A 27,626-nucleotide genomic window follows, 5' to 3' on the forward strand; every position below is an offset into this window, starting at 1 on the left:
ATGGCAGCTAGAAGAACTTTAATGGAGCTCAGCGATAAGCCTGTAGTCTTTAATTTGACAGGTAACTGAGGAGATGAGCCAGAGGATTTGAGAGGAAGTACAACTTAATGGTTGCAAACAAGCTTGGAGGCATTTCCACACTTTCTAGTTGGGTGATTTCTGATATTGAGCAGCACCCATGGAACTTCTGGAAAGCTATACCAAAGGGCCATCAAACAACCATGCTTTGAGGCAAAGTGCTGCGAGACTGGGGGAGGGGACCAATTCTGATACCTGGGTGAAGAGAATCGGGGTCAGAGAAAGGCAGAGAAGAGACTGTAGGGATATGTGAATCAGCTCCGGGAATCACAGCCTGTCTCAACCACGACAGTGCTATGAGGATGGTTACTAGTTCCTCGTCTCAATTTCTTTATGAACTTAAACAGTAACAGTATTGGGGGATGAAGGCATAGCGGGCCTTGAGGCCAAGTAATGACTAGGACATATCCCACTGCGTTGTGGTCATGCCCACGCCTTGAGTAGACGTCTGCTCTTTGCATTGAATGGAGTTGTGAAGAGATCCACCTGTGGATGGCCCCAGGCAAGCTGTATTTCTCAGAACACTTTGTTGTTCAGTTCCCACTTGTAGTTGACACTGAATTGTCTGCTGAGGGAATCTATGATTGTGTTCAGCAGATGACCCCCTGAGATATGCATGCGATGTGACGTACACCAGTTCCATAGTTTTATGGATTTGGTGCATGAGGACTGGTATCTTGCTCCTCCTTGCTGATTGATGTAAACATCGCTCTGTTGTCCAGCATTATTCTGATTGGGTGGTCCTTGATGTGTGGCAGGAAGTGCTGGCAAGCATAATGGACTCCTCTGAGCTCCAGTATGTTGATATGGAGGGGGTCTATTTGCCCTGAGCTATAAGGCTTTGGAATTGTGCACCCCAGCCTATGAGGGAGACTTCTGTGGTGACAATCCTCATGGGAGGAGGCTGTACAAGTGAAACTCTCTTCCCCCACCCCCACCTTTTGTGGGTCCTCCCACCAGTTCAAATGACCGAGGACCTTCTGAGATATGGACACCTGCTGGGATCGACAGTCTGTTGGGAGTATGTAGACGTTCTCAATTATGGTTGAAGACACCAAGAGTTAAGTCTTGCTAGGGAAGTCATGAACATACAGGCTGCCATATGGCCCAGAATTTGTAGGCAACCCCTTGCAGTGGGGTTTGTGGACTCCACTGGATTGTTGAAACAAAGTTGGACATTGTGATGAATCTGCCCCTGGGGAAGTATGCCCTGTCATGAAGCACCCATAGGGACACTACTCAAAGAAGTGGAATTTTTCACAGATTCGATCTTATCCCAACTCAAGGACATTAACTGTATTAATGAAATGAGCAGTGATTTTATGCATAAGGGCGGAGGTGGGAAATATTTTAACATTGGCAAGTAATTTGGATTCATCTGAATGTCTGTTCTACTAGATCGGGAATTAGTTTCCAATAAATTTGAAACAGTAATTTTCATGCCCATGATTACCTTGCACTGTATTTACATATCTTATTTCATAAAAGCAATATAAAGATAATCGAGAGAATACAGCAAACAAGGAGTAACATTCAGAATTATGTATTGTGAGTATTAGGCTTGGACTACACTACAGAGTTAGGTCGACATAGGGCAGCTTATGTTGACCTAACTATGTCAGTGTCTACACTACAGATTTGCTCCTGCCGATGTAAGTGCCCTACTACACCAACATAATAACTCCACTTCCATGAGAGGCGTAGGGCTTATGTCGGTGTAACTAGGGCAACTCAATGTCTATGTAGACACTGTTCCTCACATTGGCTGTTGGCTGTCATTCTTGTTAATTTCATAGCTCTGCTTGAGCCATGAAATAGACAAGAAAGCCGGTTCCTGGCTCCCCAGCTGGACTGCTGCAGGTCTCCAGCAGGGGCTTTAGAGGCTGCAGCCCAGAGCCTTGGCTCAAGGGGTGGCCCCGCAAAAATAAATCACAGGTAGCGATCTCCAGGCTGCTAAAAGGGGCTCTCAGGCAGGCTGCCTGCCTGCCATAGCCCCACGCCGCTCCTGGAAGCGGCTGGCTGCTGGCATGTCTCTGCAGCCCCTGGCGGGGTGGGGAGTGGAGGGGGGGATGCGGCTCCGCGCACTGCCCCTGCCTCCAGCACTGTTCCCGCAGCTCCTTGTAGCTACGGGGGGGCACCTGCAGGCATGGGCAGCGTACTGAAACCCGCTGCCTCCTTCCCCCCAAAGGGTGCGCAGGTGTGTGTTAGCAGCGGCTATGGCAGGCAGGCAGCCTGAGCCCTGCTCTGCCGTCGGCTGGGAGCTGCTTGTGGTAAGCGCCTCCCAGCTGGAGCCTGCACCTCGTACCCCCTCCTCCACCTCAAACCCCTGCCCCAGATCAGAATCCCCTCCTGCACCCTCCCTCCCAGACCCCGCACCCCAATCCCCTGCCTCCTGCACTAAACTCCCTCCAAGGAAAAAGACTTGTATACAGGGGCCCCACAAAATCTAATAGCCCCGGGCCCATAGGAGAGTTAATCCAGCCCTGGTCTCTGTTCCAAGCTGGGCTGTCAACCAGGCTCCTGGCTTGGGCTGTTGCCCAGGTGCCCTGCTGGGAGCCCTGCTGTGCCCTGGGGTCCTGGCTCCCTGCGGGGAGCACTGCAGCCAACCAGACTCTGGGCATGGATCTCCCCGCCGAAGGAGAGAAGCCACCAGTGGGGGCCTGCACAGACCTGAGAGCCCTGGCTCTCAAACCCAACCCCCTCCCCCTCCCCCCCCCGCACGCTGTCCCTCTTCAGCTAGTGGAAGCACTCCTGGTGAGGACGCGCACCACTGAAAGGAGGAGGAGTAATTACTGTGATGGCTGTATGTCGACCTAACAGAGGTCGACTTAAGATTGTCGTGTACACATTTTCCTTAAGTTAAGCACCAGGGTTTGTTTCATTCGACTGAAAAAGCGGGGTAACAGGAAAGTGTCACAGGTAACTGCAGACACAATGTAGGTATTGTTTATTCAAGAAAATAATGAATCAGTTCTAGAGCGCTAGTTTGGATTTAGTGCAGGTCAGTACTGCCCAGAAGTCATTGCCATTACCACTTCACAGTTCTGTGACCTTGAAAGGAGCGGCTAGTCATAGTCTAGATCTTAGTGGACATTTATCTAGATCACAAAACCCACCACTGCAATCACCTTCTTTTGCTGACAATCTCAGTAGGAGAGATGAAGGCCCGAATAAACAGACTGAACTCCTCTCTCATTCTCAGGCAGCTTCTCTCTAAGGGTTTGATCCTGTGCACACTGAAGCCACTGACGGTTTTGCCACCGACTGACATGGGCTTAGGTTCAAGCTCTAAATCAGAGGTGAGTCACATTCATTAGACCAGGGGTCGGCAGCCTTTCAGAAGTGGTGTGGCGAGTCTTCATTTATTCACTCTAATTTAAGGTTTCACGTGCCAGTAATACATTTTAACGTTTTTAGAAGATCTCTTTCTATAAGTCTATAATATATAACTAAACTATTGTTGTATGTAAAGTAAATAAGATTTTTGAAATGTTTAAGAAGCTTCATTTAAAATTAAATTAAAATGCAGAGCCCCCCGGACCGGTGGCCAAGACCTGGGCAGTGTGAGTGCCACTGAAAATCAGCTCGCGTGCCAGCTTTGGCACATGTGCCATAGGTTGCCTACCCTAGCACTAGACAAAGGAGGGTAGCTTGCATTGCCATTGTCTGTGATGCAACTATGAATAAATGACTTCACTCAGATTGTCAATCCAACTCCAGCTGGCACTCAGAAGGGAAATACAAGAACTATTTTCTGTGTCTTTCATCCTCTCAGTGTCTCTTGGTTTATATTTGTGCTATAAAAATAGGTTACTCGGAGCACTTGGCAGTCCAACATAACTGAGTTACACTAAATTCAAAAATTAGGAATGGTTCTTGGAGGACTGATTTCTCTTTACTGACCTCGTGTCAGATTAGAGCAAAGGTATGTAATTTTGGAGAGCCAATTTCTCACTGAATTAAACTGTGCAGAGCCGAAAACATCACAGCACTGCACGATCAGGAGTCAGAATCATCAATCCAACACTACAAGAAAAGCGTTGCAACATCAGGATGTGCTGCTGCAGTTTTTCTATGGCTCTTCAATTAAATCCGACATCTCCACTTTGACCCTTCCTCAGCCCCTTTCCTCATGGCTAAAAAGGACAGGAAGAGATATCGACATCTCTTCCCACTTTGCTCAGCAATAAACTTGCAAGGGGGCACTCCTATGGCAGGAGTGTTCAATTCACTCTGCACAAGACAAGGCTGAGAACAAGGAGCTCTTTACTAAAATTTAAGTCACCTGGGGTAAGGCCCATCTTTTCATTATGCATTTGTACAGTGACTAGCACAATGGGCCCCGATCTTTGATTAAGGCCTCTAGGTGCTACTGTAACACAAACAACTCAGACTTGTGAACTTCATGAAAAGAATCACTGTATCAGAGACAAATCTCAGACTTTTACCTTTTCTGACTGTTGCCCATCTGTCTCAGTTTCCATTTTTTCTTCTTCAACTCCATCTATGAGAAGAAATATAAGTACATAAAGCAGAATGGTTAAAAGTGCCATAACCACATTTATTATACTTGAAAATTAATTACAGGTCTAACTGAAATATCCTACTCTGTTCTGTTGGGGTAATCGGGCTTACCAATTTACCTTAATTGTGAGTTTAACTGTAAAAAGTGAGTGTAAGTTCATAAGATGTTACAACCTAAAACAACAAATGTTAATGGAACTAGGTGCAAGAAAACCAGACAGAGAAACTCGATTAGTTTAAACCAAAAAGGCCATGTTCATATAATTCAAGGACTGCTGTAATTATACTTGTTAAAAACAAATTATGTGGAGTTAATGAACCAAAATTAGTGTGTCAGAAATTAGGCCTAATTGACGGACAAAAATAATGAGGGAATGGGCTATTCCATCCTTTTTGGGTCCTGAAAGGAAGACTTTTTTGGAAACTAGGGGGAGGAGAGGTAAGGAGGACAAAGAACAGAAAAAACAGATTGAGTGAAAGAACAGACAGAGGATACTGAAGCAAGCTTCACCAACATGGCTGCCACCCCCACCATCTCCTGGGGTCCCAGGCCTTCATTAGCCTAACCCTGAGAGATGTCCTGACCAGACCAGGCCAGAGAGAGGGACCCAGATAATATTCCCACTTTTACTGGTTCCAGCTGAATCCCAGACACCACCTGGGATGAAATGGGATCAGACTTTAACAGTAGTAGCTCCAGCTCATTTCAACTAACTTTCTTTTTCCTAGAGGGACAGTTATTACCATCTTTAATAATATCTAAGAGACTATCAAACTAGAGGTTTTTCCTTCTAAAACTCTCTCCAGCTAAAGGGAACAAAACATGTTAAAATAAAAGCCTTACTTAATTCTTTACATTTCAAATGCTTTAACTTTTTCCCCCCCTTTTCTTTATCTTCAATAGAAGATTAAAATAATTTTCAATTGTGTTTGCGTCATGGTACTAAGCAGGCTGAGGTCTCTGAATGCCAAACCCTGGACCATGTTTAACACTGTTTAATGTTGGACAGAGACTGGGTTGTTAATGACTTTGGCCCATTTGTTCCACCTAAATAAATAGAACAGTTCTTTAGAAAGATGCAAGAAAGCTTCATAACACTGGACACATGGGAAGCTTGGCAGCACAATACATTATGTTATAGCCTTAGTTTAAAATTCAGGTTTAAATACAGCTTCACCTTTGCAGGTTTGGCCAGCCGGGGTATATGAGGCCAACAATATTAAAATAGAGCTGCATAAGGATAAGATTGTGTCATAGCTGCACGGATTCTGTGACTTTCAGAGACTTCTGTGATATTTTCTGCTTCAGCCCCAGGGCAGTGGGGCCAGAGCCGTCAGCTGCTGCAGGGGGCCCCCGGGGCTCTGGGCCACTGAGGCTGCGGCAAGGGGCCCCTGGAACTGCCGCAGCAGAGGGTGCTGGACACCGCCCCCAACAGCGGGGCTGGGGCTCTCTTCCCCTACTTGGGCTTCAGTCAGACCTCCTGCCCCATTATTTTTAGTAAAAGTCACAGACAGGTTGCAGGCTTCCATGAATTTTTGTTTATTGCCCACAACCTGACTTTTACTAAAAATAAAATTTAGCTATGAAGATACATAGTTTGCCTGTGCAGACAAAACTCAAACTGTTGCACACCTGTAAAAGGCCAAGGATACACCACAATTCTATAACATGTTCAATCCGTGTTACAATTCTGTTGGTTGGCTATAATATAACAACATGCTCTACCAATGTAGTCGATTTGTCTGTGTAGATGGTCTGTAGCTCAGGCATGCAAGACCAGCCTCAGTTAAGAACTTCTTGTATTACAAGAGTGGGTAATCACTGCTCAACACAAACTTCCTGAATTGCTTTATGAATTCTACGCACAGAAATGTCAGCATGCATGGAAAGTCAGTAAGAGACTTTATTTCCAATTTGCAGGTGATCAAAACACTATCAGAGTCTAATTTTATGTTATCCAAATCTGACTGTAGAAGAGTAATTTATGCTCTGTAAAAATATTCTCACACTAAGTTCTAGCACCTCTACAAACCGTGTTAAAGCATTAAACATTCACAAGAAAGCCTCTCTATTTCCCTGCCCTAGAATTTGCAGGTCTTCTTTCATGCCCCATAAAAAACGGTTACTCACCTTTGTAACTGTTGTTCTTCGAGATGTGTTGCTCATATCCATTCAAATTAGGTGTGCGCGCGCCGCGTGCACGATCGTCGGAGAAATTTTCTACCGTAGCAACACCCAGTGGGTTGGCTGTGGAGCCCCCTGGAGTGGCGCCTTCATGGCACTGGATATATACCCCAGCCGACCCAACGCCCCCTCAGTTCCTTCTTGCCGGCTACTCCGACAGTGGGGAGCGGGTTTGGAATGGATATGAGCAACACATCTCGAAGAACAACAGTTACAAAGGTGAGTAACCGTTTTTTCTTCTTCAAGTGCTTGCTCATATCGATTCCAATTAGGTGACTACCAAGCCTTACCTAGGCGGTGGGGTCGGAGTGAGACATCGCTGCGTGCAAAACCACTGATCCGAATGCAGCATCGTCTCTGGACTGCTGTACCAGTGCATAGTGAGCGGCGAAGGTGTGGACCGATGACCAAACCGCAGCTCTACAAATGTCCTGGATCGGGACTCGAGCCAGGAAGGCAGTCGAGGAGGCTTGAGCCTCTCGTGGAGTGGGCGGTGAGGCGCGGCGTCGGGACACCGGCCACGTCGTAGCAAGCACGAATGCAGGACGTGATCCAGGAGGAGAGATGTTGCGAGGAGACTAGTAAGCCTTTCATCCGGTCGGCTACTGCAATGAAGAGTTGTGTTGTCTTCCTAAATGGCTTTGTACACTCAAGATAGAAAGCCAGGGCCCTGCGTACGTCCAAGGAATGCATACATTGGTCTTGACGGCTTAGGATGGAAGACCGGGAGAAACAGATCCTGGTTCACGTGAAAAGGTGAAACTACCTTGGGAAGAAAGGCAGGGTGGGGGCGAAGCTGCACCTTGTCTTTATGGAAAACTGTGTATTGAGTCTCAGATGTAAGCGCCCCGATTTCAGAAACACGCCTTGCTAAAGTGATGGCTACCAGGAAGGCTGTCTTCCAAGATAGGTACAGGAGTGAGCAGGTAGCCAATGGCTCGAACGGGGGCCCTGTGAGCTTGGAGAGAACCAGGTTAAGATCCCACGCCGGAACGGGTTGGCATTGCTGTGGGTACGTCCAGTCTAAGCCCTTGAGGAATCTAACGACCACTTAGAGAAGACCGAGGAAGTGAGTTCTCCTGAGTGGAACGCCGATATAGCGGCCAGGTGAACCCTGATTGAAGATATCGCCAAGCCCTGCTGTTTCAGGGATAGGAGATATTCGAGTATAAAGGGAATTGACGCCTGCAAGGGGGGCGTAGCCCGCTGCGCGCACCAACAGGAGAACTGTTTCCACTTGGCTAAGTAAGTGGTCCGTGTAGAGGGCTTTCTACTTCCCAGCAGAATCTGTTGCACGGGATGTGAGCATTGTAGCTCTGTCCGATTTAGCCATGGAGCATCCACACTGTGAGGTGGAGCAATTGCAGGTCGGGGTGACAGTCGGCCGTGGTCCTGAGAGATCAGGTCTGGGCACAAGGGAAGCGTGATCGGAGTTTGAACCGATAGCTCCAGAAGCGTGGTGTACCAGTGCTGTCTTGGCCAAGCTGGAGCGACTAGAATGAGACATGCCTCGTCTCTGCGTAGCTTGAGCAGTACCCTTTGGACCAGTGGGAATGGAGGAAAAGCGTAGAACAGCTGATCTCTCCATGATAGGAGGAAAGCATCAGACAGGGAGCCCGGAGATCGTCTTTGTAGGGAGCAGAACACGTGGCACTTCCTGTTGGCTCAAGATGCGAACAGGTCTACCTGGGGAAATCCCCACCTCTGGAAGATGGAATAGATGATGTCTGGGCGAATCGACCACTCGTGCATCTGGAAGGATCTGCTGAGACGGTCCGCTAGAGTGTTCTGGACTCCAGGGAGGAACAATGCCATGAGATGTATCGAGTGGGCAATGCAGAACTCCCACAGGCGAATGGCCTCTTGGCATAGGAGAGACGACAGGGCTCCTCCTTGCTTGTTGATGTAGAACATGGCTGTGGTGTTGTCTGTGAGGACTGACACGCAACGGCCGTGCAGGAGACCGAGAAATGCCTGACAGGCTAGATGTACGGCCATCAGCTCTTGAACATTGATGTGCAGAGCTAGTTGGGGTGCGGTCCACAGGCTCTGGGTGTGGTGCTCTCCGAGGTGAGCACCCCAACTGAGAGATGACGCGTCCGTGACCAAGTGCAGGGAGGGTTGTGGGGCGTGAAAAGGCATTCCCGCGGCAACCGCCTTGTGATCCAGCCACCAGGTGAGAGAGGCCAGGACTGAGTTCAGTACCGTGACCACCATGTTCAGGTTGTCCCGATAAGGACAGTACACCGACGATACCCAGTCCTGAAGTGGGCGAAGCCGAAGTCTGGCATGCCTGGTTATGTAAGTGCAAGAGGCCATGTGTCCCAACAAGCCGAGGCACGTCCTTATTGTTATAATTGGGAAGACCTGGAGCCCTCGGATGATGCCTGTGATGGTGTGAAACCGATTGTCTGGTAGAAGAGCTCGGGCAAGTCTGGCGTCTAGAACTGCCCCGATAAACTCTATTCTCTGGGTTGGCTCCAGAGTGGACTTGTCTTTGTTGAGCAGAATGCCTAACTCGTGGAATGTTTGCAGTATTATCTGGATGTGAGCTTGAACTTGCTCCCTGGTGCGGCTGCGCACCAGCCAGTCGTCTGGATACGGGAACACCTGTATTCTGTCGATGAAGGTACGCTGCCACAACAGCCATACATTTGGTGAACACTCTCGGAGCCACGGACAACCCGAAGGGAAGGACGGTAAATTGGTAGTGCACCTTGTTTACTACAAAGCGAAGGAAACGCCTGCGTGGGGGGTAAATTGCTATATGAAAATATGCGTCCTTCATGTCGAGGGCAGCGAACCAGTCTCCAGGATCCAGGGAAGGGATGATGGTCCCCAAGGAGACCATGCGGAACTTCAACTTTACTATGAATTTGTTGAGTCCGCGTAAGTCTAAAATGGGATGTAGACCCCCTTTTGCTTTGGGGATCAGGAAGTAGCGGGAATAAACCCCCCTGCCCCTTAACTCTGGGGGAACCTCCTCTATGGCCCCCATAGAGAGGAGCCCAAAAACCTCCTGTGTAAGGAGAGGCTCGTGAGAAGAGTCCCTGAAGAGGGACGGGGAGGGGAGATGGGAGGGGGGGAACGAAGAAAACTGGAGAGCGTATCCCCTCTCCACCGTGCGAAGGACCCAGCGGTCCGAGGTTATAAGGGACCAAGCACGGTGGAAATGGGAGAGGCGATCCCGAAAGGAGGGAGATGGATCCTGGGTAGTGCCTGGGGCGCCGTCCTCGAGTGCACCTTCAAAAGTTTTGTCTAGGACCTGAAGGTGGCCTAGGCGGGCCCTGGTTCTGACCAGGTTGAGGGCCGGTTGACCTTAGTCTATCACCGCGTCCCCGCATTCTGGCAAAGTCTTGTCTCGGACGAGGCGGGGGAGGGTAGAACCTTTGCGGCTGGGGCCTAAAGGGTCTGCGCTGGGGCCCTGGGACATGCATCCCCAGGGAGCGCATGATGGTTCTCGAATCCTTGAGGCTCTGCAATCGAGAGCCCGTCTTGTCCGAGAATAACCCCTGGCCCTCGAACGGTAGGTCCTGCAGGGTCTGCTGCAGTTCTGACGGTAAGCCCGAAACCTGGAGCCAGGAGACGCATCGCATGGCTATGCCAGATGCTAATGTCCTGGCAGCCGAGTCCGTTATGTCCAGGGAGGCTTGTAAGGAGGTCCTAGCCACCTTCTTACCTTCCTCCACTAAGGCCCCGAATTCCTCCCTTGAGTCCTGGGGAATCAACTCTTTGAATTTACCCATGGAGTTCCATGAGTTGTAGCTGTAGCGGCTCAAGAGCGCCTGTTGGTTCGCGGCTCTGAGCTGCAGACCCCCCCGCCGAGTACACCTTACGCCTGAACAAATGGAAGCGTTTAGCGTCCTTCGATTTGGGCGCTGCCGCCTGCTGGCCGTGACGCTCTCTTGCGTTCGCTGAAGACACGACGAGTGAACACGGTGGAGGGTGCGTGTATAAGTATTCATGGTCCTTGGAGGGGACAAAGTACTTTCTCTCGACCCCTCTGGCAGTGGGTGGAATGGAGGCAGGAGTTTGCCATATGGTAGTGGCATTAGCCTGAATCGTACGAATCAGTGGCAATGCCACCCGGGATGGGGCATCAGCGGACAGGATGCTCACCACCGGGTCCTGCACCTCTACTATCTCCTCCGCCTGGAGGTCCATGTTACGTGCCACCCTATGTAACAGGTCTTGATGGGCACGAAGACCTATTGGGGGCGGGCCTGAGGCTGTTGTGCCCGCCACAGCCTCATCCAGGAAAGATGAGGAGGATGCCTCCGGAGGCAAGGGGTCCAAATGAGGGTCCGGTTCTAAGGGCCCCTGAAGTGGAGGATCTCCTGCCCCGGGGTCTAGGGCCTGAGGTGGTGTAGGTACGGGAGCCCCAATGCCCCCTTGGCTGAAGACGGGAAACTAGGCTGACCAAATGTTTCTGCAGGAAAGAATTAGAGCAGAAGAGTTTTTACAGAAGCACGACAAAGAATACACAGGCATTATTGTTGGGTTTTAAAAGTTACAGACCCTGACAGACTTGAGGAAAACTCATGAAGAGATATGAGGAAGCTTGGGTAGGGAAGATGAACAGAGGGGCATGTTTCTGTAGCAGAGGGGTCTTGTTTTATTGAGGAACCAGCCCAGGAAGAAGGAAACAGACTGCACTAGAGAGAAACTCCATGATTCAGAGAGAAGGCATGTGCAGGAGGTAGGATTCTGGGCTCCTTAGAGGACTCTGACCTAAGCCCAAAGAATGCTCTAGAGTGATGAGAAATTGAAATTTTTCAATTGAACTTATCTGGGACAGGTAACTCTGCCCTTCTGAAGTACCTGCCTTTGTCCACTGAGAGGGGATTCAACCCATGTTACAGACTGGTCAATATGGCCTCTTAAAAGGAAAGAAACTGTTCAGGAAGGATTATTATTTGGTAGCCTAGCAATGCCACATGGAAGACACAGATTCGATTGTCTCAGAGACTCCTGTCCGCAGCCTAAGAGCAGAAATCCAGACTGTGCTTAAAAGTGTGACTCTTTTTGGTAAAAAGAGCAGCACTGATAGGTTATGACGTGTCAGTCTCTCCTTTGCAACATAATAAGAGCCAAAGAGGAGGGAATTGAGCGGTGCGTTTAATGGGAAGTCACGCGAATAACCTCAAACCAAAAAATTCTACAGAAACAATATACAAAATTCTGTTTAAGTGCAGCTTAGCCAGATCTTCGAGCTGCTGGCAACCCAAAACTCCCAAGCGCCTGTCAGCACAGAGGAACTGAAGGAATTCAGGGGCAAAAGCAGCAAAACAGGACACTACGTTATGTATAAACCAAAAACGACCGATTAGAAAATGGGGTGGGGGGAGAACAGTGAAGCAATTCTGAAGTTTTGATTCATGTAGATCTCCCAATCTCGCTTTGCTCAGCAGTATGAAATGTCACAAGTTGACAGAAGTACTCCCTATTTATCCAGTCGAAATTGCATTTCATAATAAAAGGTTATAATTAAAATAATCATGTGGGCTGCTTGCTGACAGCCAACATAACATTGAAAAGTAATATACATCATGCAGACAGGTTTTCTCCCTCTACACACAACAGTACTGCATGTTCCTCTCTCCCCTGTGGAAAATTAAGTTTCCATCTTGCTTTAATACTAACTTGGCAACCAAAAGACTGGTGCTCATTAATCCCTAGTTAGTTCACCCTTAGGAGGCTACTTCAGCATTGCTTCCTACAGCATATTCTCCAGTCCTTTGCCCTTTCTAGTTTTACCCATCAAGCACATGATTATAAACATACTTTGCATTTCTATAGCACCTGCTATCAAAGGATCTATTAGATGTTTACAAACATTAAACAGGCCTCCCCAGGCCTTTGCGTAGGACGTATTACCTCCAATTTACAAATGGGAAAACTAAGGGCAGGTTTACACTACAGCCTAAGTCACTATAACTTGAGCTGCTCAGGGATGTGAAAGCCCCCTCCCCCCAAGTGACACACGTTTCGCGTCTCCACACCGGGCTGTGTCGGCAGGAGATGCTCTCCCACTGACAGCGTCCGCATCTCCGATATAGAGTAATTATGCCAGCGGGAGCTGTAGCTGTGCCGATGTAGCGCTGTAGTGTGGACTTGCCCTAAGACACACAAGTTAAGTTAGTTGCCCAGTGTCTGGGAACTAAAGAGTCCTGAGTCCCAGTATCATGCTCTCACTAATACACAGTAATCCATCCCATTCTGCTAAGCAGTTTCTTATCAAGTTACCGTGTAAGTGTAAAGATGCAGTCAATGAACAGAAAATCTACCATACAAGCAACGTGACTGAACTTTATTTTGCTACTGAGCATTTAGCTTTGTTCCTGTTCCTCGCTAACTCCCCTGTACAAAACCCAGAGCTCTTTGGTTTGATTTTGCAAACTCCTTGCAGTTAATCTATTGTGCTTGTGGAGTTCACATCCTCAACCAATACTTCATTGTGCTCTTGCAGCAACTATTATATAGACCCTTTTTAGCTGGTGTAGCCGATCAGAGAGGCAGAAGAAAGGCTCCCCCCCAGAATAGCATGCCAACTTTGCAGCGGCATGAACATTTCACTCATAAAACACATTTATTCTTTTTAAAAGAATATCTCTTTGTTGCAAATAGCCTATGAAAAAGTTTTCTACATTTAAATCTTCATGCGTTTATTAGTTGTAATGTTATATTGAGGCAACATCACAGTTCCCATGTTGTTTACTTTTTAAGTTGTAACTCATGTATTTGCTGCAAAGTACAGGATTAGTTCTCAGTGTGACTAGACTGCCAGCAATACCGGACGTTTGAAAAATTCAGCAACAAAGAAATGCACAAATAAATCTTACACTTTCCCCACTATAAGTTTTGTTTTTCTCTGCCCTCCCTTGCATTACAAAACTAAAAGAATTTCCCTTAAACTTCCAAAAATATATTCCCCTCTGTAATGAGACTAAACATGGATATGTTCGGTTACTAAGAAAATACCTTAGGTTTCATTATAAATTGCATTTTCACATGTTTATAACTCCTGATGTAATAACCGTAATAATAAAATTTTGTTTTAATAAAAAATGAAGTCAGTATGACAAGTTTAGCCAGGTAGTAGTTGATGGCTTTTGAAAATTGTCTTAATGCATTGGTTGCAGAGCCATTATTTGCAGTGACAGTGTTCTGACTGCAGGCCTCCAGCTGGCATGAACCATTTACATTTTTTGCTTATACTGATGGGTGCATGCTGGAAGACTAAATGAATGAAATGAAAAAGGAAACTGAAAAAGTCTCTGCTATGAGTTTCAGGGCAATCTGAATTTAATTTATCTGAGTTCATGCACGTTTCTATCTCTACATTTTAAGCCATTTTAACTACCATAATAGTGAAATGAATGTAATAAGGAGACTAGACTTCGGTAAAAAATAAAAATATGACATCCAAACATGAAAGGTATATGGACCTGAAAACATCATATTTTGATCCTCTGGATACAAATTATAAAATAAAGGATGCCTGTATGCCAGGAAGACACAGACATGGCCCTTATTGATTTTGCTACAAACCAGAAGCAAAAATCTAAATGAAGAATATACAAAACTGACAATTTAGATGGGAATTAGCCCTCTGGATCATGGGTGTCCCCAACACAAACTGATGATGAGAACCTTCCTTCCCTTCTACAGGGAGTGCTCAGTAGTCCCTCTTACAGGGCCTCAAGGGTTTCTATTGCCACAATCCTCTTCAGCAGGTCCTGCATCACAGCAATCATCTTTCGTGTGGAGAAAAACTATATGGCTCTCCCTTCAGAATCAGCAAATTATGGTTCCTAAGCAGCAAGAGGTAGATGGCTACCAAGCAATGCAAGGCATCATCCCAAGGAGGAGCACAGCACCTCCAGCCCAAAAGCATACCTCACCCCCACCCCAGGAATCACATTCCTAGTCTTAATAGTAAAACACAACCCTCAAGAACAGGGAGCTCTGCCTAGTTAGGTAGCAACACCTATTGATTAGTGATGAGGAACCTATGACTGGCTTCTAAGGAAGCCCCATTTAACCCTACAACTGGAGAAGGGAAACAGACTTCAAGTCAACAGGGAAATTACAAAGTGTCTGAACTTGGTTTAATTTCTCTAATCAGATTGCCTGCAAGCTACATGATATAGCCTTGCCAGATAAACTCCACACTCTTCTCAGTAGAACAATAAAGCAGAATGCACCAATGCAAAGTTATCTTTAAAATGTGTTTAAACTTAGTAATTCACAGGTGCCCTGAGACCAGGTTGGCCCCATTTGTTTTCACTGATAGGACCCATTTACACAGTTCATTATAACACACTCTTTAATATGAACAAATACTAAATTGATTCTGGATAATCAATGTATTAGCAATGAAAAGGCCGACATGGTCGGATTGATTAGCGGGCTCAAATGTATGGCAATCTTGCTAGTAACTAGCACCATTTTTTCCTCCATGCTCAGTGAAAGGTAGGAATGCACAACAGTTAGTGCTTCCCATACTTGTACTCTGTGACACTTCTACATGCTCAGCATGACAAACCTGCACACTTTCCTCAGAGGAGAGTAGAAAGAACAGGAGTACTTGTGGCACCTTAGAGACTAACAGATTTATTAGAGCATAAGCTTTCGTGGACTACAGCCCACTTCTTCGGATGCATCTGTCTGTATTTTGCGGATACAGACTAACACGGCTGCTACTCTGAGAGGAGAGTAGGTAATTCACTGAAAGCTTGTGAAGCAGTTGTGAACACTGCATGAGTCTGTTTTAAGAAAGGATGGATAGTTATCACTAAGGCTGCGAGTGTCATTGAGATCACGGATTCTGTGACTTTCCGTGACCTCCGCAATGGTTGGTGCTGTCCAGCAGCAGTAGTTTGGGTGTGTGGGAGGGAGCTAAGGGCTAGGGGACAGGGGTTTGGAGGGTGCGGGGAGCACGCTTACCTGGGGTGGGGGGGCCTCCCTGAAGTTCTTAGGCCGGGGGGGGGGGGAGGAGGGGAGGGAGGTGTCTCCGTACCGCATGCTGCCCACATCCGCAGCTCCCATTGGCTGCGGTTCCTGGCCAATGGGAGCTGTGGCAGCCGGAGCTTGTGGCTGGAGCAGCGGAGGAGCCCCTGCCTCCACCGCCTAGGAGCTGTAGGGACATGGAGCTGGGTAGGAAGCCCCTGCCAGCCCAGCCAACCTTCCCTCCCCCAGCACCAGCTGGGGTCCTGAGTCACCTCCCCCAGCACCCGCGGCGGTTGCCACCCCCGCCCAAGTTTTAGTATCAGTGGGTATTTTTAGTAAAAGTCATGGACAGGTCGCGGGCCCGTGAATTTTTGTTTACAGCTCGTGACCTGTCCATGACTTTTACTAAAAATACACATGACTAAAACGTAGCCTTAGTTATCACAAGTCCTCAAAAGGCACTCTACTAGCTGAGAGAGGTCTTGGCAAGGACACAAATAAGTAAAATATTCCAAGACTGTTTCTTTTTAGCAATGTTTGCATTCAGTCAAATCACACATGGAGATTAAAGGGAAATCATTGCCTGCCAAAAATACAGGAGGTAAAATGACCACCCTTATCTGTGTTTATTCTGCCTGTGAAACTTTCAAGTGCACAGACACAATAGGAACTGGGGCAAAATCATTCATAAAAACCAGGGTGGTGAAGTTTATCACACCTTCTCTCTCTCTTATGCCTCTCTACTCCAAATATTCACCAGTGGCTTCCATCTTCTTTCAGTTCTGTTTCTATTGTGCATTTCCTTGGTCTACCTTGTTGCCTCTTGACCTGGGGGTTCCAGTCCAATGCCTGTCTTATGTTATTTGGGTCTTTCCTCCATGTATGTCCTAGCCATCTCTATTTTTGTTCTGTAATTTGTCATTTTTTTCCTGGTCATCAGATATTAAGAATTGTCTAAAAACTATTTATGAAAGCCTGGAGTTTAGGTAGTAAGATCTTAATAAGAGAGGGTTACTCACCTTGTGCAGTAGCTGAGGTTCTTCAACATGTGTCCCCCCATGGGTGCTCCACAGTAGTTCCTTCTCTGTCACATCTACAGTGGAGCATCCGTGGAAGAAGAGAGGGTTACTCACCTTGGGTGGTAAGTGAGGTTTTTTGAGATGTGTCCCCCCATGGGACTCCACTGTAGGTGCAGCAGAGAAGGAACTACAGTGGAGCACCCATGGGGACATCACTCAAAGAAGTCGTCTCCAAGTTTCAGTGCCACGGAATAAGATTGACATTACAATGGTGTTGAATACTCTGAGTTTAGTTTGGAGGACAAGATTTCTGTTTCTTCAGCTTTAGAGTTACAAAAGGCATGGCAGGCTCTCTCTGTTCTGGCTTTAATGTTTTCATTGGTTCCATCTGTGGTACTTACAGTGTTGCCAAGACATGTAGAAGAGGTCTGATGTTTCACATCAGTCCGATGGACTGTGCCTTTACGTGGCTGAAAGGCTTGAGTTCCCCCATGATCCCGAGAGCTATGCTGATGGGAGCATAACTCTTGATAGGGCCACTCATGCCAGACAGGTCGATGGATAGGACCAGGCTAAAGGCCTCTGCTCTGTTATACATACCTTTGTCACCTCCCTGTCTGGACAGCAGCTATGCAATATACTTGGGCAACAAACCATCAGTTCTTAGTTAACTCCAACTAGTACAAAATGCTGAAGTGCATCTCCTCTGCAACACAGACTAACATAAGCACATCAGACCTGTCCTCTGCTCTCTAAATTGATTTCCCTTAGAATATCATATCAAGTTCAGAGACTTGGTCATTATCCTTAAGGCACTCAATGGCCTGGGCATAGTATAAAGATCACCCAACCCTCTGGGATGAGGACAAGATAGATAATTCCACTCCTCAGGCACAATGGAACTTTTTACAACACGGGCAAAGATTGTGCAGAAGACAGAGCTTTCCCAGGGCTCGTCTGAAACCGCAGAACAAGGTCCAACAGGAACAAAGGGCCATCACAAATCTCACCACCTACCATTCCAAGTGCAAGGCGAACTTCTTCGACCTGCCTTCTCTAGCACACACAGCACTAAAAACACACATAAAACTCCACCACAACAATACCAAAACAACACACTGTACTGCACACAATTTTCCTGTGTGAAGTGGAAAAGTGAAAGAATAAACCACTGCTGTAAGGGACTTAGAGAGAACAGTAATGAGGGCAGGATAAGAATCTGTATAAAACAGAACAAAACAGAACGGAGGTTTGCTTCATGTTTGGTGTAGTGCTTTGAGATCCTTGAATGGAAGCCATTACAGAAGGACAAAGTACTATAACTCTTCCCAGGAAACTCAACGTTCACCATCATCATCCAAACTGAAATCTCCAATTAAAGTTACAGTGCACTTTATTAATGAAAACATTTGTGAAGTTTAATATAAAAGGACAAGGGCTGTACCTGGCTGCAAAGTGTGTAAACATCCCTGTGGAGTAATATACAGGGCACTGTGCACAGTCCACTGGTTAGCGATCAAATCTAGTAGTTCTTTACCTTCTTGGGTTCATGACCTCAACTCTCCTGGATTCCACCAAAAAAAGTCTTTATGAAAAGTATCTTTTGCAGCCAAAATTTGATTGTGGGGTTTGGGTCATCTGAAGATACAGTGGGAGGTTTTGGTGGCTAGATGAGATGCTCTCCACTAGAAGTGGGGCAGGTGTTGAGCTGGAGAGCTTGACACAAGAATGCTGGAGGTTGCTGGTGCTGGGTGGTGCTCTTTTCTCCCTCCTCCCCACACTCACCTAACACTCAGATATGAGGCCTCACTGCTCCAAAAACCTGACACTCAGAGGTTTGTAGGCAAGGACTAACAGGGAGGAGAAAGTGTAGGGCTGTTACTAGATTTGGGGACAGGAATGTTTGGAGCAGAGCAAGAGAGGCTCTGAAGAATGTATGCGGAAGTTAATTTTTGTATTGCTTACAAGATAGCACAAACATATGAGTGTTGATTTGGGAAACTGCTTTTGTCTGGACATCTTGCATCTGTCCAGAGTGGAGCTGGCTGTACTTTAAGATTCTAGCATTCAAGTGGTTCTTTGTACAAGCAATTAGAACTTAATCCTGCCCACAGTCCATCTGGGCAAACATCAATGTGCATCTTGCAAAGTATGTGTGCAAACAAAACTGGTTTAAAACATGGTTTAAAAACCATGAAATACAGGAAGACAAGGCTGATTATTAAGGACTTGATCCTGCCCTTAAAGGTAACAGTGAACAAAAATCCTTAAGATGAGGGCTCCCAGTGCATTCAGAAGAGGAATTCTGGATGTCCTTGATTCACAGCATCTATCATGTTAACGATTTAATCTGATCCACTATAGACTCTATAATTGTCTACAATGGCTCTACATATTGATGTGAAGGATCCTGGTTGTCAGCTTTGAATACAGCAAACCACAAAGGTTATTACAGGTCAGAATTCTAGACTAACAGCGGCTCCCACAGTCTATACCAATCACATTTCCCACTTGACTCTGAAATATATCAATATAAAAAACACAATTTTCAAAAGACTAGTGGAGCTATAATTTTATTTCTAGACTACATCAATGAACCTTAATTACAGTGTATTCCTAAATAGATAATTTAGTTTTCAAGGGTGACATATTTAAGTGTAATACTTCAGTTCTAGTGATGCAAGCACAGCTAGCTTTTTCAGTAGGCGTATGCCATGCAGATGTACTTTAGCTTATTAAAAACACCAGTGCAAGTGCAACCTTGGTAGAGTCTTCCTCTGTGCCCTCCATTGCAAAGCTGTTTTGAGGTGAAAGGCCATGCAGATTGTCGAGTGACCCAGTTAACTCTTGTTGTGAAGCTCCCCCAGGGAGAACCGTCTGCTGTTGTCCTAATTTATTCCATTAATCACAGCCCAATACAAATCGCATTAACTATAACAGGCCAGTATTAGAGAGAGAACCAGTCCACAAGAATTATGTTATGGTTGTCTGCTTTCCACATCCCCTTATTAAACGGCAAAGGCTACAAAATCTATATTTGCAACTAGTGGGCATCCTTTTGGAGAAAAGGGCAACTGACACACCACTGTCCAATACTAATGATGTACAACTAAGGAATTTCATGGCTCAGGCCCCAGAAAAGTCCACTCCTGTTGTCTCAAATCCTGCTGGGAAAGACTTACTAGCAAATTGTAACACTCCAGCTAAAACAGGCTTAAGTCCATTGATTATTTTAATATAACCGCTAATTTAACCTCGATCCAAGCTGGAAAATACTTAGATTTGTTTTACATGAGACTCTCAGATAAGAAAAATAAAACTATTCCCCCTTTAAAGGATTTAGAGGGCTATAACTCCTCTTGTCAATTCCACATGACAAAACAATGTGACACAGATATGGAGAAGGAGATATTCCAGATGCCATGATGTTTATTTTTCAGCATGTATTTGTCACGTCATTTCAGAGTTCTATGCTCCTCCAAGTCAGCTCTGCCCTGCTCCACCATGTGGAACTGACAAGAGGCAACAGAGCACTATGGAATAGCTTGCTAATTTCAGTTTTCTTTATAAAAAAAAAAAAAAAAAAAAAAAAAGTCTGACAAATCTAATGTGAAATTCAGGGGGTATTCTCCTGTGGTTTTAGTTTAAATTAAACACTGTCCAATTTAAATCTACGTACTTTTTAAAAATAAGAATCATACATGGTACACATATACCTACTTCAGCTACGGAATGAGACTTGGAGAGGTAGGTGTTAAGTGTACTATTGTGCTCCTAGTTCCTATGAACCCACCTCAAAAAACCACCACACAATTCTGTACTCTCTGCTTATGTCTGGAGTAACGGGGGATACCGTAGGTAAGGCCTGAGGTGTTCTGGCAGAGCTTGAGGCAAAGCTTGCACACTATCCAGATTACACTATGCTCAGCTTTATCTGGTACGAGACATGCTTCACTGGCACAAACCCTAAATTCACTCACGAATTATTTGTGGTAGGATGAACAAGACACCAGCCAACCAATGCTGAACAGAGATTTTGAGATATTAAAAATTTACTGACAAACATCAACAGTGCTGCCCAATCTTTACTGAATGTTTAAAGATTAAAATCTTTTTGCATTTTAGTGGGTATATAGCAGAGTCCCTGCAGGCACTCTGCAGTAAACCAAATGGAAGAAATAAGAGCAGCTATGCTGCAGGGTCTAAGGAACTAAATAGAAAACTAAGTTATACAACTTACATTCTCTATTTAAGAATGGGATTTAAAGAGAAGTTAGTTTTTAGTGGAAAGGGGATTCAAACAGGGATTTTCCATGTATTCTAGGAGGTTGAAACAGCCGCACAGCTTCTACACATTTGTGCTATAGAGGACAATTTTTGTAGCATGAATAATCATAGCCTAAAATATTAGCCTTGTATGTCAGAGTATCTACTAAAGTAACTCAATAAGCAAATGTATCCGCATATTAGAAATTCAGCTTAACTGTGACAGTTACAACTACATTAGAGTTTTTAAAAATCTAAGAATGGCCCAAACTATGCCACACAAAAGCACCACTAGCCAATATGCATTGTCCATGTGCAGTTCAGGTCTAATGACAATGTTTTTTCATCATTACTGTTGTCTAACTCTGTACCCAGAACACAATCAGGCAGGAAGTCATGAAAACAGAGTGGAAATGAAGAAAAAACATTATGTAATGATTCCCCCCCAGCAGGATTGTTCTGTACTTACATTTTGACAAAGTCATACAATCCAGTTGGTTTTATCATAACTTCCAAAGAGATGGAAGGCATTATGTCTCATCTGGTCTGAACCAACCTTACTACCAGTGGGGTCAATGCAGAATTGTTCCCTCTGGAATATTTAATTGTTTTGCTTAGTCTGCTTTTATATCTCCCAAGAGATGGGGTTTTCATTTTGAGTCTTGTAAATAGGAACATATGAAGTGACATTCTGGATCTGAACCAAAGTCCATCTTGTCCAGTATTGAAGGCTTCAGAGGTAGGTGTGAGAACTCTGCAGTAGGCAGATGTGGGATAATCTACCCCCTAGACTAGGTTTCATCCCAACTGCTGATAGACATTGGCTTAAACCCTGAAACATTTAATATTCCTTCGTAAATGGTTAGAATTTATTATGACAACTCTGGATATTCTAATTACCTAGATAAGTGCCCAATCCCTTCTGAATCTTGCTAAGTTCTTGGCCTCAACAACTTCCTGTGACAATGAGTTACAGTCTAACTACGTGTTGTGTGAAAAGGAATTTCTTTATCAGTTCTCAATTTCCTGACTTTTAATGTCACTCAGTGTCCTCTAGTTCTTGTTTTATGAGAATGGGAGAACAGAAGCTCCCAATCTATCTTTTGTAGACCATCCATTATGCTATATACTTTTATCCGGTCTCCTTTTATTTCTTACAATTGTGCACATCAGTTACTGTGTCAATAAAGTATTGTTTGGTCTAACACACATTTAACAACTACCAATGAGTCATGTCAGCTACCTGTTACTTATACTTTTATATAAATGTTTAAGATTTTTCCATCAGCAAAAACTGAAAACTTTCTATATTAAAATATTAGCAATAGAAATAAATGGGCGACATTTACAATGTAGTCCAAGTTCCCTGCAGAAAAGCTGTATATTATAAAAATGTTTATATTCAAAAGACTCTAAATGCTATTGAACACTAACTTCTAATTTTGCTAATGACAAATGTGTCCTACCTTTAGCTTCAACATTTCGGGAACTGTTAAAACAAAACTGATTTATGATAAGCCATATGCAAGACTTATTGCTGACAATTATTTGTTCTGTAATTGTCTAGGTCGCTTTCTGACCTAAAAGGGACAGAAGAAGTGCGGGTGGCACCAAAGAAGAGAGAGAGGGTATACTAAAGACTAACAGATTCAGGTTTTTACTGTATTCTATATAGAAAATATATATGCTTGTTTCTCGCTGAAAAAAAGTAGTAAAGATAAACCTGATCTACAAAAATTTCTGCATTCAAAACGTATGACCTACCAAGCTTCTCTGGCTCATCTGGACCTGTTCCAGCAATGCAGCTGCTCTCTAGTCCATATGTTGGATCCACCTTCCCAGAGGTTCTTGCTGCCTCCTGCACTTTCTTGACATGGGCTTCAACTAGTTCCAATGGTACCTCCTCTCGGACCCGAGAAAACTCCTCTGTTAAAGAATTAAAGAGAAAATATTATGATGTCTGCATGTCACATGTCACAAATAATCAGTTTTCACAGACTCATATATAAATAAATACAATGACAAAGTGAATTTTCTATGTGTTCTGAAGTTCCTCCTCACTTATAACATAAGGAAGCTCATTTCCTCCCTTAAATGTGGTAGTTAGCATAGTTAGAGTTAACATCTCTTCCAAACTATACAAATGCAAACTAGCACATTTATTCTATCTACAGAAAATAAGATAACCGGTTACTGAGTATGCAAGAACTATTCTGTCCAATCACAATTACGTAACATAACCAGGAAAGCAACAAGTTAAAATTAATAGAACCAAAATCGACAGCTAGGATCTTTGTTTATCTTTTTTGTACAAGATTCCAAATAAGTGATTTAACACTGTAGCAGTATTTGTTAATGTAATATACATTTAAACAAAATGATGATAAAAAGTAATCATGGGCACTTACGTAGTGCTTTACAAACCAATTAATAGTTCATAGAATCATAGAAGTGTAGGACTGGAAGGGACCTCAATACGTCATCTAGTCTAGCATTAGTAAAATACAAAACAGACAATAACCATACTGGTAACGCCTCCCTGAGTAATTTTATAGATATTTGCTTCCGTTTTCAACTTATGTTAGCTGTGTTTTGAAGGAACACTAAAGATAGCAGCTGATCTTTCTAAAGCTCAGGGAAGCCAGCAACCAAGCACAAAGTTACACTATGTCAGACAAAATCGTAAGGAAAGATAGCCATAGTGACCCCATACCTAAAGCAGCTTTAGCTGCAGCTGATGCCACCCGAGGATCTACCACAGATGCCAAAAAAGCAACAGTGCTCATCACTGGGTTTCCAGACTGGCTGAAAGGTACAGGCTGGTAAGCCAATGGGCCTAAGGATGCATCAGAGTTCTCCAGATAAGGGTCCTCTATGGGAAGTCTCAGAAAGTGGAGAATGCATTCATCCTGGGTGCGACTCCCAACGTGCTCAGAGACTTTATTCCAGTCATCTTTGTACATCTCCAGAGCCTGCAACAGAGGAAGAGGAAGGGTAAGAATTGTTTTGCAAATAATGCTATGTATACACAAGTTTTTTTTGTTCTCACCACCATCCATTCTGGTGACAAACAGAACAGTGAATCAAAAAAAGGGGAACTATGTAAAAGGGAGTATATAAACATTGATTTTTTCATAAACACTTGTTTAGACAGTTGAGGGTCTCTCACTTAAACACCAAGTTGAATTTATGGGCTATGGGAACCGGTAAACAGTATAATTCTGGTCTTTTATTCTGTGCTCAAACACACAAGTCTGATTCTCTGTTTGCTAATTGCCATCTCAAAAACTTGAAAGACTTTACAAAACAATTGTTTAATTTGTGAGTCAACACAACCTATAATGAGACTATTTAAACACATCAACATTTGCAACAGACTACAGCAAAGGGGAGTGAAAGAAATGGAAGTTATTGTTAGAATTCTTCTTCAGAAATATTATCTCATGTTAAAGGGACATCATGAACTTGAAACCTCGTTAATTAAAACAAAATTAAGTAGTTTCATGTACTCCTACCAATTTTTTGGTTTGACACATCTGATTGTCTTAACTTTAAAAGTGTTTCCCTTTCCTTGTTGCTGTGTGAAAGACTAACACAAACAGGGGAAACTGATCAACTATACAGGGGAATAGAGTGTTGCTTACACCAAACATATTAGTTTCATTGTTCCCTTTTCCCTCCCAGACCTACACCCTCCATGACATTTCTCCTCATGTTCTTTCTCATCATATGCTAAAACTATAAGCCATTTGGGGTAGGGTCTGTCTTATTTTATGTGTGTACAGTGCTAGCACAATGGGGCCTGGCCCTGAACCTGATTGGTGCTACTACAATGTAAATAACTGACTGTACACAAAGTGCTGTCAGCTGCACAAAGCAAAACATGAAAAGATGAGAAAATGATTCTTTTCCCCATAATCTTAGTTACAATCTACTAAAAAGGTAGGTACAAGTTTTCAAACAGCAGTTTGAATTTTAAATTGATGGAGTCCTTGTAAGTTTTCAGACTAAATAATTTTGGCAGCATGGAGAAGGATACCAGTGATACAACCATGAAATGAGCTATAAAGATAAGTTTAATTTTTCTCAACAGCCTAGAAATAAGTCTACAGAACATTCTTGATCACTGGCAACTAGACAGAATCCATGAGTTGTAAGGTGAGGATCTTGGTGTATCAGAAGCAACAGATTGTCAATGTGGCTATATTTACAGAACACCATCTATTACACTATAAATGGTAAGGAAAATCCTGCGTTCAGGATTGACGTATTAGAATGTAGTGTAGAGAGATTATTAAATCCCTTAATCAATCTTTGGTAAGAGCAGAGGTATTTGAACCACATTAAATAAGTCTACTTTGTGGACAAGATCTCCTGCATCTGAAATAATTTATCAGAATCCCAAGCGATGGGGACTAGACACTGGACCACTGATATACCAACTTTCCCAGACCTTGGTCCAGTTATACAACAGCAAGTCCTTGAAGAAGTGGAGGAAATTCAAATGATGACATGCGATTTGGATTCCCGCCAGTTGTGGATAGCCAAAAAGGCAAAAAGTTCCTTGGGCAAAATGAAATTGCCTTCCTTTACAGAAAAGTCAGCTATCTGCCTTAAAGCATTCTATGATCTGATCACTACCTTAGATGTTGATCACTGTCACCAAATTTAGAGAAGCCGGGGAACAGCCATCTCCCAACTACACCTGCCTCTGCCAATATCCAACACTCTTTCCAATTGGGTGTTTAACCCATAAGAACGGCCCTACTGGGTCAGACCAAAGGTCCAACCCTAGGATATGGTACAGAAGCTGCACTGACGGAAGATTTCCTCCTGGCCACCACATGCACAAAACCAAGATCCATACTAAGATTCCTTGGTCATCTCTCATCAGCTTTCAACACAGCTGATTATGAGATGCTGCTGGACCACCTTAACTTTGCAATGGTGAGCGCTAATGTTATGAGTTGATTCAGATCCTTCCTCTGAGTGATTTCACTGATCCCTCATTTTCACATCTAGAACCCTCAACTGTGGAGTAATACAAGACTCTGTCCTCTATTCCATCACACTGAATACATATTTAAAACCACTAGGGAAGGCAATGAGAAAATACAGCCTCACTTATCAACAGCATACAGATGTCACCCAGTTCTACCTATTCTCCTCCCAGAATGTCCCAGTGCCTAAATGGTGGGTCAGCATCTGAATGAAAAGCACCAGGAGAAGATACACCCAGACATGATGGAAACAATGCTAGTGGAAGATGGAAGTATTCTGAAGATCCAGTCAAATTTGTCACCAATCTGAAATGACGGATCTGTCCTCCATTCATCAAAATAGTTTGCAGCCTATTGATCCTCCTAGTTCCTTCTTTCACTGCTACTGGATTCACAAATAGTGGTATCTACCAGACCATCTTCTTCCATCTTTAACAGGCCACGACTCAACAACTTACCCAAATGGATATCAATTTAGACACAGTATTCCAATCCTTTTGTAACCTGCACGATGGACTACTGAAATATACTGTACCTGGAAACTAGTGCCTTGAAAAAAAGCTTCAACTAGCCCTAAATGCAGTAACCTATCTTCCAAACAGATAGATGTGAGCCCTTCACCTGATCCTGTGGATATTACACTCCTCACAAACTTATCACAAGTTCTTATTTAAGGTTCTTGTTAGAGCACTCAGACTGGGCTCAGCATTGACCACTCTCTCTACATCCATGACTTCCCATGACAGTTACATTACTCAAACGACTCGATTACACCCATTACAAAGACGAAAGTCTAGAGCAAGAGAAATCAGCAGCCCAGCGGCTTTTAAACTGCCTGCCACAAGACAAACTACCAGAAATGTCTTCACCTTCAGGACAACATGCAAGATTTTCTGGTTTACGTTCCTCCCTCCCCCATACAAGATTTACACAACCTTTCTGCACAAGCAGGGAAGAGGAGAGACCCAAAAGGTAGATCAGCTTTAAAATAGACTACTTGACTTACCGATTTCCACAAGGTACTTCCATAACATGGGGATGGGTGCATCAAATGTTTAGATAGAATATTCTCTTGTGAGAGCTCCAAGACACACAAATGCAAAAAGTAAAAAGATATTGGAAGTTTTAACAGAGGTGTCAAGGACTAAATGGACCAGAGACCGAACTATACTTTCACCCTCTGAGGCAGTTACTCCAATTTAGGACTAAGGCGAGGGAAGCTTGTACAAGTGTTGAATATGCTGTAACTTGTCCTGTGGGTAAAGAGGACATCAGTCTCCAGGACTATAAATATAGCACCTTGCACCAGCACTATACATACATATTTTTAAATCTAAGAAGTCTAGAATGAATTGCTTTCCAGACTGGAGTCCTGCCCTCATAAGCCTGCAAGGAAGTGTTTTCGCAGCTGCAATAGCCTCAGCTATAATTGTTTTCATCAAAGCCATGGTCCTCGTCGGTCACACGGCACTGCGGGCTGTCAAGAATGCTGAGTCAGCAAGGAAAAACACAAGCTGAGGAGCACTCTGGAAGATGTGAAAAGAGACTAGCCAGATGGAGAGCTGAGCTGAAAATTGAAATGTTATAGATTTGTTGTGCATT

General features: G+C 44.4%; 1 protein-coding gene across 2 annotated transcripts in view; it reads right to left on the reverse strand.

The window, feature by feature from the left end:
• Window positions 1–27,626, reverse strand: part of SMARCC1 (SWI/SNF related, matrix associated, actin dependent regulator of chromatin subfamily c member 1) — a 169,172-nt gene that overhangs the window by 61,165 nt on the left and 80,381 nt on the right. For both annotated transcript variants that reach the window (XM_054016816.1, XM_054016814.1), the window contains 3 exons: window positions 23,738–23,996; window positions 22,789–22,950; window positions 4,527–4,582 (listed from right to left, as the gene is read on the reverse strand). In XM_054016816.1, the coding sequence (XP_053872791.1) occupies window positions 4,527–4,582; window positions 22,789–22,950; window positions 23,738–23,996 (477 nt within the window). The remainder of the gene's footprint in view (window positions 1–4,526; window positions 4,583–22,788; window positions 22,951–23,737; window positions 23,997–27,626) is intronic.

The sequence above is a fragment of the Malaclemys terrapin genome, chromosome 2 (assembly GCF_027887155.1).
Source record: "Malaclemys terrapin pileata isolate rMalTer1 chromosome 2, rMalTer1.hap1, whole genome shotgun sequence".
NCBI lineage: Eukaryota > Metazoa > Chordata > Testudines > Emydidae > Malaclemys > Malaclemys terrapin.